We start from the raw sequence: 14,080 nt of genomic DNA, 5'->3' as shown, positions 1-14,080 counted from the left end.
CTAGCTGTCATTTTACTTACATACATATCTTGGTTAAATTGTTGAGGAAGATTTGTTACAGTTTCAGCCGTTCACATATCACTAAATTCTGTAATGGGTGCTCTCGTGCCCTTGTATATTTCGGGATAGGATTATGCAATTTCCTATCTTGCTAGAGCAAGAGAATCCCCTTAATGAGTCTCATATCAACTCTGCTAATTTGTTGTTTGTTGCCTTCTGTTCACGGCATCTATCAACGCAACTGTCAAAGCATCAGGAGCGAATGATGACAAGCAGCTGCCACAACTAATTCGCGAAAAGTCAATTTGGTGAAAGTGTTTCTGTTATTATCCAAAAAACTGCTCGAAATTTGTTTCGTATTTCAAGTATTTATACATTTTCAATAGTTAGTTGTATTATATTCATCAAAACAAAGGAAAAATGTTGTACATCAAGTGATTACTAATTAGTTTTTGAAATGCAAAGTGCTACAGTGAAAGAAAAATCGCAATTATACATATATACACATATGCGCAGATAAATCATTGAGTGTGAAGTGAAGATTTTGATGACGAGTGTGAAAGAGCAACAGCTGAAAAGTTAAATAAGCGATTTTATCATTTGTGTGGTGGCGAAATCGGATATTGTTCTTTAAATTGGTCACATAGTTGTGCTTTTGATCCAGTGCAAATAGGATAATCATCCAAAATGCGTTCCACCATAGAATTTGAGGAGTGTCTTAAGGATTCACCCCGTTTTCGGTGAGTTCATTGAGTGTTAGGTCAGGAATGTTTTCTGAACTTACAGGTCTACGCCCCTTTTTCCTCGTAACACAATTTTTTTGCATATGTATAATGTTATTGTTTATTCATACTTTCCTTTTAAATCGGAATGTGCAAATACTTTTGTTAACGTCAACATTTTTGTTTTCGAGTACTTTATGCCTTTTAACCATTTCTGTTGAATGTTTTATGTTAAATATCGCATCACTTCATATGTACATACATATATTCATTTTAAGACAGAATAAATGGGAGGTATAAAGGTGGTCTTTTGTGAACTGCACAAAAGTATGTAAGCAATTACGTACTTATTCATACGCAAAGATATGCCAAAACATGCATTTTCTTGCTATTGTTCGCCGTTTTGCATGTTAGAAAATTTGCATGCTAAATAGCAGCTGCTGGGTCATCGATGCCACTACCAATGCCAGCCAAGCCAATTGCCATTCATTGCCGTCTGAGACTGAGTGACGCTTAATCATCACGAATTCCAGCAAAACAATAAAATAAATTAGGAATCATCGAACAAAAAACAAAATATGCATATGTATGTATGTGAGCACATTGTATAATTGTGTATAATTATGTCGTATGTGTATATGTGGACATGCAATCGTGAAATGTTGATAAAACACAAAGCAATAACACGAAACACCACTTTGTAAGAATAGATAGTATGGCGTTATTAAAAGTATTTTGTTTTAAGTTTTCATTGACATATAGAAAGTGAATCGATAAATATTAGACAAGTACATAACATATAATATGAAAAGTGTGTCTATTATAATGTTCATAACTATAAATAATTAAATTGTCAACTAAACTATACGTGAAAATAAATTTATAATAAGATGTATTTTTTAGATATAATGTATCTGCATATATACTTATAGCTGAAATTTCATCTTATTGTTCTCACTATTTATTGTTATATTCATAAAAGCGTACATGATATGATTGCATATATGGTTACAAGAAGTGATCCTGTTGCCATGTATTCTAATGATAATGTGTCTAAAGTTTCCTATTTGTTAAGCCTTCGCAATGGCTGTAATTGGCTAATTGTGGTTTCTATTTGGAAAATACAATGAGAAGCTATGTGTTACATGCTTAATGTGGGAAAGTCATCAAAACCAATAATATTGTGCGTCGAATAGTACTGAATTAAAATTGAAAATATTTATTATTTAAAATAATTATTATTATTGTATCCCATTTATAGAATTAAATGTAACATATTATCAACTAAAAACTTTGTTATTGACTGATTTGCCACAAATTGGAATATAAGATTAATAAAATATAATACAAATACATATTTTATAGTATCCTGTCCTTTACAGGAAAATACTGTCGTTGGAGTATAAGAGAAATGTATGTATGTATGTATATGTATGTCTGTTGAACAAGTTATCGTCTTTTTTCATTTCTTTGAGATAATATTTTTGATATTTATACCCTGAACAGTGTGTAACACATAGAAGGAAGACGGGGAGGAATTAAGAAATGGTAAAAGGAATTTAAGAAAAAAATGTTTAAAGAGATCCAAGAAGTCGAAGGATATTTTGCTCAAATGATAGCAAATGCCTTAATTTATAGAAATAAAAATAATACACCTGAACGAAATCACCAAACACCTATGCAGGCGATGTCAATATAGGACAATAGTGCAAAATTATCCTTTGCGTCAGCCAGGGCCATCAACAATGAACTAAATGTGTCAGTTAATTTTGTTATAGAACAAAAAGTCCACGAAAATTACTGCTCATACAAAGGAAGCTGGCCCGCGGTTAAAAGGTGTGATTTATTGTGGTCAGAAGAATTATTTGGTAGAAAAATTTCTACAAACTTTTTCCAGCAACTCCCTGACAAGAATTATTATCACTGATTTACAACAAAAAACGTGAAACATAAGGGCGCTAATCTCATGATAGATCAATATTAAATAATGTAATGTTAGCACATACATACATACCTGAGGGAATATAACTTTTATATAGTTATACCAACAAGGAAATCATCCTTGTATGTAGAATTGAAGTTAAGCCTCAATTGTCCTTGTCTCAATTCCATAAAATAACTCAGGACGGATATGAAAAAAGTGTTTCAAACGAAAAACAACCAATTTGAAAAATTTGTGGCAGGTATTGAAAAAGGTTTGGGAATGATTAACATATGAATGTTGTCAGAATCTCATTGATGCTATTTCCAGAAAGTGGGTTAAAAAACCCCGAAGAAATCCAATAAAATATGCTTTTACTATTGAGTAAGGGTTTGAAATCATTTAAATTTAAAAAAATGTTTGACACTTATGTACTAAATAGAATACTGCTATTTTTATGTGGATCAAGTTTTTCAGTTCATGTAACAATAACAGTGATATAAGAAAAAGGACTTGGAGGTATACATACATATGTACATCCTTATTCAATTTGGAGACAATAACTCTTTTCTTATTGAAAATTATAAGATAAGGAGTGATCACCTCCATCACTATATATAAATGGCAATAAAATCTTAATTAAGCATCTAAAAGCTACCATTTGATTATAATATTGTTTATTTAAGCCACTTCAAATATAATTATTTTTGGTTTTATTCTAAGTTCAAATAAAAAAGAAATTTAGATTTCAACAAAGAAATCGTTTGTTGTGCCAAGCGTTGTTTATAGTGGCCTGTTGTTAGAAAGCGGAATTCAAAATGTGCTTGATGCTTTTTTTCCTCTTTGCAAAAAAAAAACTACGGCAATTAGCTTTATCAGTACTCATATCTTATGCTAAAAATTCTTATCTGAATACTTCAATCGACTACTTACAAAGTTTATAATAAATAAGCTCTCTCATACTACCTGCTAACTTAAAAAGTCTTTTTTTTATTAACTAAGGGCAACAGTGTGCCTTTTAGATATCAAAACTGAAAAATAAAAATTAATTCATAAATAGTGTTACTATATGTCTGCAATAATTTTTGTTTGTACATTTATCTATTTTCACTGTCAGATTGACAGCTCTGCACTACAGCTCCTAACATTTTCGTTCATATCTGTATGTATATAAATGCATAAAAAAATAATTAATTGCAAATTAACATAGCGATAATAACTTGAGCTACTTGCACTGATTTCCAAAAGCGCACATCCTCTGCCTCTAATAATTTTTATATAATTCTCATTAATTCATTGACATACATACATAATTCAACTAGTTGCCATGCGTCACACGGATGTAATTATAATAAACAAAACCGCAAAGCCAATATGTGTGCAAAAATAAAAAAGGAGCGACAATGTTTATGTAAAATAAAAGAGAAAATTTACACACATGTACACAAAAGTATTCATTTACGAACTGTTATGAGTGTTTGTTTTACGACAGGTTTATTAATGAATATGGTGAAAAAAATATATATAATAAAGCGCACTATAAGCCAAGAGGTGATTGAGGTCCCTCAGCAAAGATCAAAACAAAGCAGAAGAACACAAACAATAACAAAACTTCATATCATTTAACTTTTACTCTTAATTTGCGCAGTTTCTTAAAAATGTATCTGCTTTTTGCTTTGACTGCTTTTATGGAGACACAATACAAAGTGGCATCTTTCCGCTCAGCTAAACCCTGCGCTGATAATCGATTTGACAGCATATTTGCATGTGAGCACCATAATGTACCTCAGTGTTTACGATTTTCAATTTAATTATTTTTTTGCTGTCAGCGCGATATTATTTTTGTTTTGTTTGCGCTTTCGTAAACTACAGACAGCCAGTCCCTGCACTTATTTTTACTTATAGTTAATTTTTACAAATTAAATTTTTTTGTTTTGCTTTTCAGACAATTCATTTCCAAGGAAGAAACTGATATTGAACATTTGGAGCAACGGCTTGAGAAAATAATCAAACTCTGCACTGTAGCTGTGGACTCAGGCAAGGAGTATGTCAAGAACCAGAGGTAAATTGCAAGCATACAAATGCATACATACATTTTATTTTCCATTGATTTTTTTTTTATTTTACTCATGGTCTGCTAGTTTCCAATTACTTGCTGTGTTATCACTTAATATTTTGCTCTTCTTGTTTTTTACAGCGCCTTCGCTATGTCCTTATGGGACTTGCAGCAACATTTTGCCGATAATAAGAACGCGCACAATGCTTTAGGCAAACTGATACACTGTTTTCAGGTTCGTTAAATTCCTTTATTTATTTTACTTAATGTAATTTCACTATATTGCAATAAAAACAATACGACTTACGCTCTACACAAAGCGCCACTCACATGCCGGCGCGCATACTCGTCGCTATTTTATTGCTTTTTTGTAGTTATTGTTTTTTTTTTTTTTTTTTGTATACGAATTCGATATCGCCGTCGATTCATCAAGCCATTACTCATTGGCCATGCCGCGATTGTAATGCTAACATATACCTAGTACTGGCACTTATTTATGTACGTATTCATGCAATACATTTTGCCTACTATCTACATTTGCAGGAAATGAACAAGTTTCATACCATTCTATTGGATCAAGCGAGTCGCACGGTTTTGAAGAACCTCAAAGTATTCGTCAAAGACGACATCAATCAAGTTAAGGACTATAAAGGACACTTCCTTAAGGTATCCGAGGGTTACGATAATGCGCTCATAAAAAATGCACAGGCAAGTTGTTACACCGACGATGAGTCATCTATCCCTGCATATGTACGAATATTCGTTTTACTAATTGTTGCTTTTACACATTGCAGGCAAGCAAGAATCGGCCACAAGAAGTACAAGAGGCAGCTAACATATTATCAGCTAGTAAATCATGCTTTCAACACACCGCATTAGACTATGTAAATTATATAACTTTAGTACAATCGCGTAAGGTTCCATCGATTTTATCAACGGTTAGTCGGAAATTATTTTGAATTAATTGTTGTGGTCAAAAGTGAAAGCCTCAATTAACTCACATATTTGTGTATTTCTTTTCATTCAACCAGCTCGTAGACTACTATCAGGCTTGCGTCACCTATTATCATCAAGGTTTCGATTTGTGCAACGATTTTGATGAGTTCTTCAAAAATATAACGGAAGATTTGAATTGTTTACGCGGTGACTATCAACAATTAGAGAAGGCCATGCAGAACCGTCACATGAGCGTGAACAATTTTAGTGATACAAATACGAATAGCACTTCGAATAAAATAGAAGGCTATTTATTTAAGAAAAAATCGAAGGGATTCAAAACATGGTGCCGTCGTTGGTTCTATTTGAGCAATAATCAGCTAGTCTATAGGTGAGTATTACGTACTAGTATGTTGGTGGCAGGAGAGTTTATTATCAATTAAGTGCCAAGATAAAGAAAATTGTGTAATATGTAAAATAACAATAAGTACACGTTAAGTTTTTGCAGACTTGAGTATTTAGTTCGCACTTTACAGGTTTGACTGTATTAAAAATTGCCGTGAATAGAAATATCAAAGGCGTGTTAAGTGAAGTGATTTAGTTTGAGTGAAATTTAAAATTATTTTCACTATTTTCTGCTGCACTTAGTATCTGAGGCATTCGATTTATGTCTTTAGAGCCTTCAAAAGATGTCAAATCACATCGCGTGCTGTGAATTCAGCGCTGAAACGACAATTCTCTTTCGCGCGTAGATCTTTTTACACCCTGAGCAAGTTATATTATGTTTACCAAGAAGTTTGTAACACGAATTTGACTGGAATTATTGCTCAGGAAATCTCCGAAAAAACTGTTAATATCAGATCACTATAGCATATAGCTGTCATACAAACGGAACGATCGGAATAAAGTGCTTGCATGACAATATTTTTATCTTGACAAAGTTTCTTCACAAAATTACTATCCAAAGCATCGCTACAATTTGTTGACATATGGTTCCGATCATATGCTTTTGTGATCTCAAACTGACCGTTCGAAATAAATGAAACTGTGAAGGATATTATTGCTTCAATGCAGCCGAAGTTAACGTTTTTTCTTGTTATTATTATTTTGTAATATTTTTTTATTATCTGATATTGTTACTACTATTTTGAAATCCCAAGATTTTATAACCTAAATTTAGTCCTGTCCCGCTGCCTATTCTTATATAGTAATTTGTTTGGAAAACATGCAAATCTATGTGCACCTCACACAGTTCATTTCATTTGCACAGTATAGTTTTATAGAATTTTTAGTAAATTTAAGTTTAAATTTAATTAGCCTTAGTTATTAGCATTAGTTTTTAGAATTCAATTCGCTTTTTCATCTCTACTCGTGTATGCGTCCTAATTTTTACATTTATTTTATGTTTGTGTTGTTGTTGTGGTTGGTTATGTCGTGTGCCATGCCATACCTCGACCAATCTCGTACATACCCACCTACTACTACAACTATGTACTACTACTACTACTACTACTACCTACTCTACCTACACATATTTGCCAATTTATGTTGTGTTTGTAAAAATCGCTGAAGTGATTTGGATTCGAATTGCAGAAAACGCAGTAATGAGGATTCATTCTCCGTTATGGAGGAGGATTTGCGCATTTGTACAGTGCGTCCCGTCAACGATGGCGATCGTCGCTTCTGCTTCGAAGTTATTTCGCCAACAAAGTGAGTAGCGCACACATGCACACACATATGTATATGTATATTTATGCAATATATACTTACAACAATTTCTAAATGCATAAAATTTTTGCGACTTTCAGATCGCACATTTTGCAAGCAGACTCCGCTGATATGTTGTCGCTGTGGATTTCGGCGCTGCAGAAAAGCATTGGCGCTGCCATACAGCACGACAGCCAACATTCCAGACCACAGTCGTCGCTGGCGACGAATGCACTCAATGCGAAGCGGAAAATGTACGCAAGTATTTGTGCTGAAAGGAAAATTGCATATGATTTTAATGCTTTAACATTATCTAACTCCAGTCACTGGGAGCAATTCCTTAAAATTCCCGGTAATTCACAATGCTGCGATTGTCGCGGCTCCGATCCGCGTTGGGCCTCCATCAATCTGGGCATAACGCTGTGCATAGAATGCTCCGGTGTGCATCGCAGTCTTGGCGTGCACTACAGCAAGGTGCGTTCGCTTACGCTCGACGCCTGGGAGACGGAGAACGTGAAGGTGATGATGGAATTGGGTAATAATGTGGTGAATCGCATTTACGAGGCACGTATCGGCGATAATTGTGAACTGAAAGCGGCCACAGAGAATTGCGATATTAGTGTGCGCGAGGCGTGGATAAAGGCGAAATATGTGGAAAAGCGTTTCGTGTGTGCCATGCCGAAACCGCAAGAGTTGCTCGCCAGCGAAACTGCTGAAGTGCTCTCCATTGATAGTGGCGGTGACGGTGGCGGCGGCGGCGGTGGTGGAGGTGCTGATGCTGAGGAGCCGCGTAGCTTGAGTAAGACCACAACGCTTTCGTTGGGTGCACGCAAATGGGCGGTTAAGAAATATCGCCGTCGCCGGCATCGTGACAGGCATCGTTCTAGCTCGAAGTCTGACGATGATGACGAGTCGATAAATCTTCCCTCGCTCTCGTTGAGTATTTCACGTGAAGATTTGATGTTAATCGGCGATGATTTGGCGCTGGAATCGGACGAGACGCCCGCTATTCTAGGCTCGGATCAAGAGTCCACCGATGGCGAAGTCGAACCGGAAATATTAGATGAGGTGCCCTTTTCCAAACTCGATGCGAATCTCATGTTGTACAAAGCGGCGGCGGTGCATAATTTGCCTGTAATGTGCATGGCCTATGCACTGGGTGTCAACAAACACTGGAAGAATCCGAACGATCACAATCGCACATATTTGCATCAGGCGGTGCTGTCGGTGAGTGTGAAACACATTTTCATAATTTTTGCAATTGAACTGTTGTAGCAAAAGCTAATCGTATTTTTCGAAAGTATTATTCTATTACAAGCATCAAGAAATCTTAACCATTTGAGGTTAAGTCGTTATTCGCTGCTATAAAAGAGTTGATGGCGCTTATTGCACGCTATTAGCAATTAAAACGGCACATCTTTAATTTTACAAATTGCAAAATTACTTACTTATTGTTCATTTCTCCACTACAGGGCTCAGTAATGGCATGCGAGTACTTATTGTTGAATGGCGCGCCTATCGATGCGGCCGACGACAATGGCGAGACGGCGTTACACATGTCTACCGCACGAGGTTACATCGCGCAGGTGTATTTGCTGCTTAAACACAAAGCCAAATATGACACAGAATCGAATGAGGGCAAAAAACCACTCGACATAGCGGTGGATCAACGCAATGCCGACATTGTGACACTGTAAGTACAAGCCTTCCATTTACATACGAGCATATAGTTTATGATATTGCAATCCTCCTTTTGTTAGCTTGCGTCTGACGCGCTTGAACGACGAGATCGGCATGAATGACGAAGGAAATGGCGAAGATGAAACCTATAAGGATGTTATGAAAGACTTTTCCAATTTTGCATCAAGTCAACCACGCATGTTGCGCAATCGCAACGACACCAATACACTCGAATCACAACGTTCTTCCCTCACCAATTCGGACTAGTCCGAACGACAGCAGCAAAATGCGTCGATTACAAAAAAATAATTATTAAAATAAATATATATATATATATAGTATATATTTAATGCAACTGCAAGCAAGCATAGCGGAGTGCACTCGAAAATTGACAAAAAGAAAAACACAAATATGATTATTGGATAAACAAATATTAGCCGCTTTTGGTGTACACATACAAACATAAAATTAACGTAAATTAAATTAAATTACTGAACTTAACACAAAATATGACTGTCTACATGTAGGCGTGCGTCGTTGAGCACAATATACATACATATATTAAAGTATTTTGAATATTTGTACCTACTATATTACGTATACATATACATATACAAACATATTTAGCAGCGTATGTATGTATGCACATAATTCGCATGATCAAAATACATACTCTAAAATACATAGTGCTGTAGCGCAATCAAAAAACAGAATAATGTGAAAAAATATGAATTTAGACAATTTTATATTTCGTGTAATAGTTCGTCAACGGCTGACTCGTTTCAAATGTAAAGTATACAAACAAAATATTTGTGTGTTTAAGAAGATTTTTGCCAAAAATTGTTGCTATTTAAACTATTGTTTTTGAGGGATATCAAACTGTAAATCTCTATTGTTCGTTGTTATTCACTGAAAAATATTTGTTGCATTCACATTCAATAATTTCAATTGCCTCATGCATTTAGTTAAACGAAACGCTTGTGCAGATTTGTATTTTGTTGCAGGAAAGTAAGAGAATCTTATCTTATTCAAAAAATGAGAAAATTAATTGATAAGGTGAAACCGAAGTATTTACGAAAGCATTCAAGAAATCACACTTTTTCTGACTTCCACTAGTTAAGTTAAATATTTAAAATATTGTATGCATGTCATTTATTATAAATTTGTTTTTTGTTTTGTTTTCCATTATTGTTTCTTGTTTTTTTACATAAGAAAATTCCAAAAATATCGGAAATTTGTTCTAGCAAAAGTATTGCGTAAGCCCTGTAGTTGTATGAGTTTCTCAAATTTACAATTTTTGCATTGTTGTACGAATAGTTAGTTAGGAATTTCGCCTAAGCTACATATTTATATACATATACATACAAGTAAATGTTTCAAATATATTGTAATATGCGTATTGATAATGTTTAGTTATTTATATACAATTTAATACAATTTAACGTTTTAACAGCTTCTGTGAGAATAAGAAAATCAATTGTTAATTGTACACATGTGCGTTTGTGTATGTATGTATATGTTGGAAAACATACATATACAAATCTTAATTCTACATAAATGATTACATAAATAGAAAAAATTGCATATTTATTAAAATCTTAAAAATGTGTTTGTTATCTCATTTTAAAATTAAATTTAAACACTGTTTGTTTATGAACACGATTTAACGTCAAAATTGTTTGTGTTGAGCTGCAGGGTGCCAGTGATGTGTCATTCCAATGTTGACATTGTCATTGGTGCATAATGATTTGTTTACATTTGTTGTGAAAAATTAGTTTTACAAAAAAAAAATTGCTTTTAAAAATTCTTAAAACTAAACGATTTAAATTTTTAATGTAATTTATTTGTATTATATAATACCTATTACTATTCCAAGTTTAGTCACATACGAAATATTAATGTTTGCTATACATAGCAGCCATTAACATTTTTATACGAGAGTGTACGAGTGTAAGCAAACATTGTTTTGGTAAGGCGAATTGTAGTAAAAATGGTTTTCTTGGTCACCCTAGGAAGTAAATTAGGGTCCGGAAGAAATAAATTTGTTAAAAAGCCTCAGGGATTATTTAGAGAATAATGTTTTCAAACGAACGTTTTCCAATATCATAGCGAAATTGCAATGCAGGCAAGAATGAAGTCGACGAAATTTTAATTTTTTTTTATCGTTTTAATTTTTGTACAAACGAAATACATATTTGAAATAATTCAAATTCTATAAATTACAACTACTTATCAACAAATTGATGTATAAAAAAATAAAATAAATTGTTACTGCACGTAACAAGTTGATGGCCTCTTAATCAAGTTAAACGCTCAAAAGTGCTTCCGGCAAAATAATACAATAATAGTAAAGAAAATTAAATAATTACTAAAACGATCATACCAAAAATGCTGCACCGTTTTCTTCGCTTGTTTCAACGCTATCGACACATTCAACGGAGTAAAATTCTAAATCCGATGTCCCACCATTCGATTTTTTCACACTTTCTATTGCTGCATTCTTCCGCACGCCATGCACATTTACGATGTGTCTTTTGACCGATGAGCGATCGGCGAATTTTCGCTTACATTCGGTACATTGAAATGTCAAGCCAGTATGCGTTACCAGATGTCGACTAAGACCCGATGTGTGGCTGAAACGTTTCGGGCAGAGATGACAAGAGTATTGTTGTCCCATTGGCACTTCTGAGTGCGCTCGGTTTATGTGATTGATCAAATTGTTCTTTTGCGTAAACGTACGTCGGCAATGTGCGCACTTGTGTGGCCGGGCGCCGGTATGAGTTAACATATGTCGCTTTAGCACTTCACGTTGTACAAATGATTTGCCACATTCGTCACACACATGTGGCTTTTCGCCCGTATGTATGATCATATGACGATTGAGCGCGCTTTTGCAGGATAAATATACAAGACACACCGAACACTGGTAGGTTATGCCGCGCTGTTCGCCTTTGAGATGTGTGCGCAGGTGACGATTCATCGCATTGCTGGTGGAAAAAACCATGGGACATGAATCGCATTTGAATGTCTTCGGTGTATCCGTTTTTCGCAGATGCACGGGAAATTCAACGGTATTGCCCAACTCGACGGTATTTGTGCCGTCTACCCCTATTTGTTTTGTAAACGTCGGTTTGGCGTCTGATTTGGTCACATCATTCTCCTCGTCGACACTTTGCTCTGGCTTTGACGACTTCTATACAAGTAAATTATGTTATAATAAATTGTATATATAATTATTGCATTATAACCAACCATTACGTATAGTTTCTTGAGATCTGCAAAATCCATGGACTCGACTTGTTCGCCCTCAATGTCATCAGAGAAATTAAAAACAATAACACCTTCCTCATTATCACCGTCATCCTCCCCCTCCATTTCCTCACATTCGCCATCTTCGTCAACGTTTTTTGAACTTTTTTTGTAATATTGAACATCACCTGCATCTGCAACTGTAAAAAATTATATTAGCATTTTTTAGAGAAGTAAAATTTGACCAAAATTACTGTGATATGATTCCGTGCCGGGCTCATGACTACTACTTTCCGAGGCTGTTAAACGAAAATTTCCACTTCCTAATCTATCCTCGAAATACTCGAACCGTTGACTCTTATCTATCTTTTGACGTTTCCTGGATGACTTTTCGGACACCACGGAGCCTTCACCTTCTTGGCTGTTAATTGACTCTATTAAATAGAATTCTGGCTCTTCTTCGGCATCAGCATCGGCATCGGCTTCTGTCTCTGCACAGATATCATTATTAACGATTTCGCCTTTAACTGGGGATGCTGATAATCTTTTCTCCACGATTCTTACAATTTCGCTTGTTTCCTTTTGCTGTTGTATTTTTGTTTCTTCAGGCTGCTCAATAACTGTTGAAACTATTAATGTGTCAGTTTTAGTCGCCAAGTTTGCTCCTCTTTTGGTATTTAAAAAAGACTGCAAATCGTCTAATAATGTAATTCGTTCTTGTTCACGACATTCTGCCATTACATCCATGCGCAGTTCTTCTTTTGCCTGCTCCAAACATTCTTCGCGTAGAGCCGTCCGTAATTCCTGTTCCATTTCACCTCTTAATTCTTCCTTCACTTCAGCTATAACGGCACTACGTAACTCAATTGCTACTTCATCCCGAATATCCATTCTATATTTTTCAATACATTCTCTTTTGGCTTGAGCAATCTTTTCAGCAAGCTCTTTCTGTGATTTTTGTTCCCATACAGCCGTTTCTGAAGCTTTCTTTTCGTCCTCAATTTTCTGTATAAATTTAATAGAATCCTCGAACTCCAGTTCATCTTCAAAATCGTCGTCTTCCGTTTTCTCAAATACACGACTCTTTTTACCCAAATTTAGAAGACGTATATGCTTGCGCAATTTGCTATCGGATTGTTGATTACGTTTGCGAAAATAGTATGATTTTTCCAATTGGTAACGGCATTCTGTGCATATTGATTTGGGCAATCCATCGCCTGTTTGTACTTCCAAAGCGGCACACGCCATAATACGCATTGGTATTGACAGCTGCACCGTGGTGCTGTCTGTGGAGGCTCCACTTTGTGGAAAAATTTCGACGAGTTCTGATTGATCCAAAATGCGTAAACACAATCTACACATTTTCTCCAGATCTGGATAAGTGGTTTCCCCCATTTCGGTTCTTTTATATATTTTGTAAGGATTAAGAGACTTCAATAAACTTATTTTGAATTTTACCAAGCAAGCACAAACTTAATTATATTGGATAAACAAAACGTATTAGAGATGTGGTTTATAAAATGCTCGATATTTTGAATTCGATACCAATAACTAACTGAAAAGTTGTTGCTATAAATTTTATTATTTATAGTGTTAAGTATTTATGCCTTTCTCTTGAATGTGTTGCAACATTTTTTGAAACTAAAAGTATAATGTTTTTAATAAAACCGGCATCACAACTTGATGTTAATGTTATTTTATCGATATCAAATATGTGTGAAAGAGTTCTTTTTCTTAAGTGAATGACGCTAATGATTGTGAATGGTAGTTTTGGTGACAAACAGTACTGCCAAGCTTAACCTACACAGA

At 34.9% G+C, this 14,080-nt stretch overlaps 2 protein-coding genes across 4 annotated transcripts; one reads left to right on the top strand and one right to left on the bottom strand.

Moving 5' to 3' along the window:
• The first annotated feature begins 240 nt into the window (after positions 1 to 240).
• Positions 241 to 10,428, top strand: LOC126751802 (arf-GAP with coiled-coil, ANK repeat and PH domain-containing protein 2). 3 transcript variants are annotated; one of them, XM_050462343.1, is made up of 11 exons: positions 241 to 740; positions 4,589 to 4,705; positions 4,841 to 4,934; positions 5,243 to 5,407; positions 5,494 to 5,637; positions 5,731 to 6,026; positions 7,208 to 7,345; positions 7,444 to 7,596; positions 7,666 to 8,569; positions 8,815 to 9,035; positions 9,103 to 10,428. In XM_050462343.1, exons 1-11 carry the CDS (start codon positions 688 to 690, stop codon positions 9,287 to 9,289), a joined length of 2,472 nt encoding a protein of 823 aa, XP_050318300.1. In that variant the 5' UTR covers positions 241 to 687; the 3' UTR covers positions 9,290 to 10,428. The 3 variants fall into 3 exon arrangements, with proteins under 3 accessions (XP_050318300.1, XP_050318309.1, XP_050318317.1); XM_050462352.1 differs by having other exon boundaries at positions 242 to 740; positions 7,229 to 7,345; XM_050462360.1 differs by lacking the exon at positions 241 to 740 and adding an exon at positions 4,312 to 4,410.
• Positions 10,158 to 13,769, bottom strand: LOC126751907 (zinc finger protein with KRAB and SCAN domains 1). The gene is made up of 3 exons (XM_050462379.1): positions 12,526 to 13,769; positions 12,275 to 12,471; positions 10,158 to 12,215 (listed from the first exon to the last, which is right to left on the bottom strand). The coding sequence occupies exons 1-3, from the start codon at positions 13,664 to 13,666 to the stop codon at positions 11,400 to 11,402; spliced, it is 2,154 nt and encodes a 717-aa protein (XP_050318336.1). The 5' UTR covers positions 13,667 to 13,769; the 3' UTR covers positions 10,158 to 11,399.
• Between the last annotated feature and the right edge of the window lie 311 nt (positions 13,770 to 14,080).

Source organism: Bactrocera neohumeralis, chromosome 2, assembly GCF_024586455.1.
Source record: "Bactrocera neohumeralis isolate Rockhampton chromosome 2, APGP_CSIRO_Bneo_wtdbg2-racon-allhic-juicebox.fasta_v2, whole genome shotgun sequence".
Lineage (NCBI taxonomy): Eukaryota > Metazoa > Arthropoda > Insecta > Diptera > Tephritidae > Bactrocera > Bactrocera neohumeralis.
Note: the sequence above shows the minus strand (reverse complement) of the source record. Positions and strands in the feature narration are given on the sequence as shown.

Excerpts from the sequence above, each read along its gene's own strand:
- LOC126751802 (XM_050462343.1), top strand. The coding sequence starts at position 688 with ATGCGTTCCACCATAGAATTTGAGGAGTGTCTTAAGGATTCACCCCGT. Across the intron at positions 6,027-7,207 it reads AATAATCAGCTAGTCTATAG|TGATTTGGATTCGAATTGCA; the intron begins GTGAGTATTACG and ends AAATCGCTGAAG. Across the intron at positions 9,036-9,102 it reads AATGCCGACATTGTGACACT|CTTGCGTCTGACGCGCTTGA; the intron begins GTAAGTACAAGC and ends TCCTTTTGTTAG.
- LOC126751907 (XM_050462379.1), bottom strand. The coding sequence starts at position 13,666 with ATGGGGGAAACCACTTATCCAGATCTGGAGAAAATGTGTAGATTGTGT. Across the intron at positions 12,472-12,525 it reads CGGCACGGAATCATATCACA|TTGCAGATGCAGGTGATGTT; the intron begins GTAATTTTGGTC and ends AATTTTTTACAG. Across the intron at positions 12,216-12,274 it reads TCAAGAAACTATACGTAATG|AAGTCGTCAAAGCCAGAGCA; the intron begins GTTGGTTATAAT and ends TTACTTGTATAG.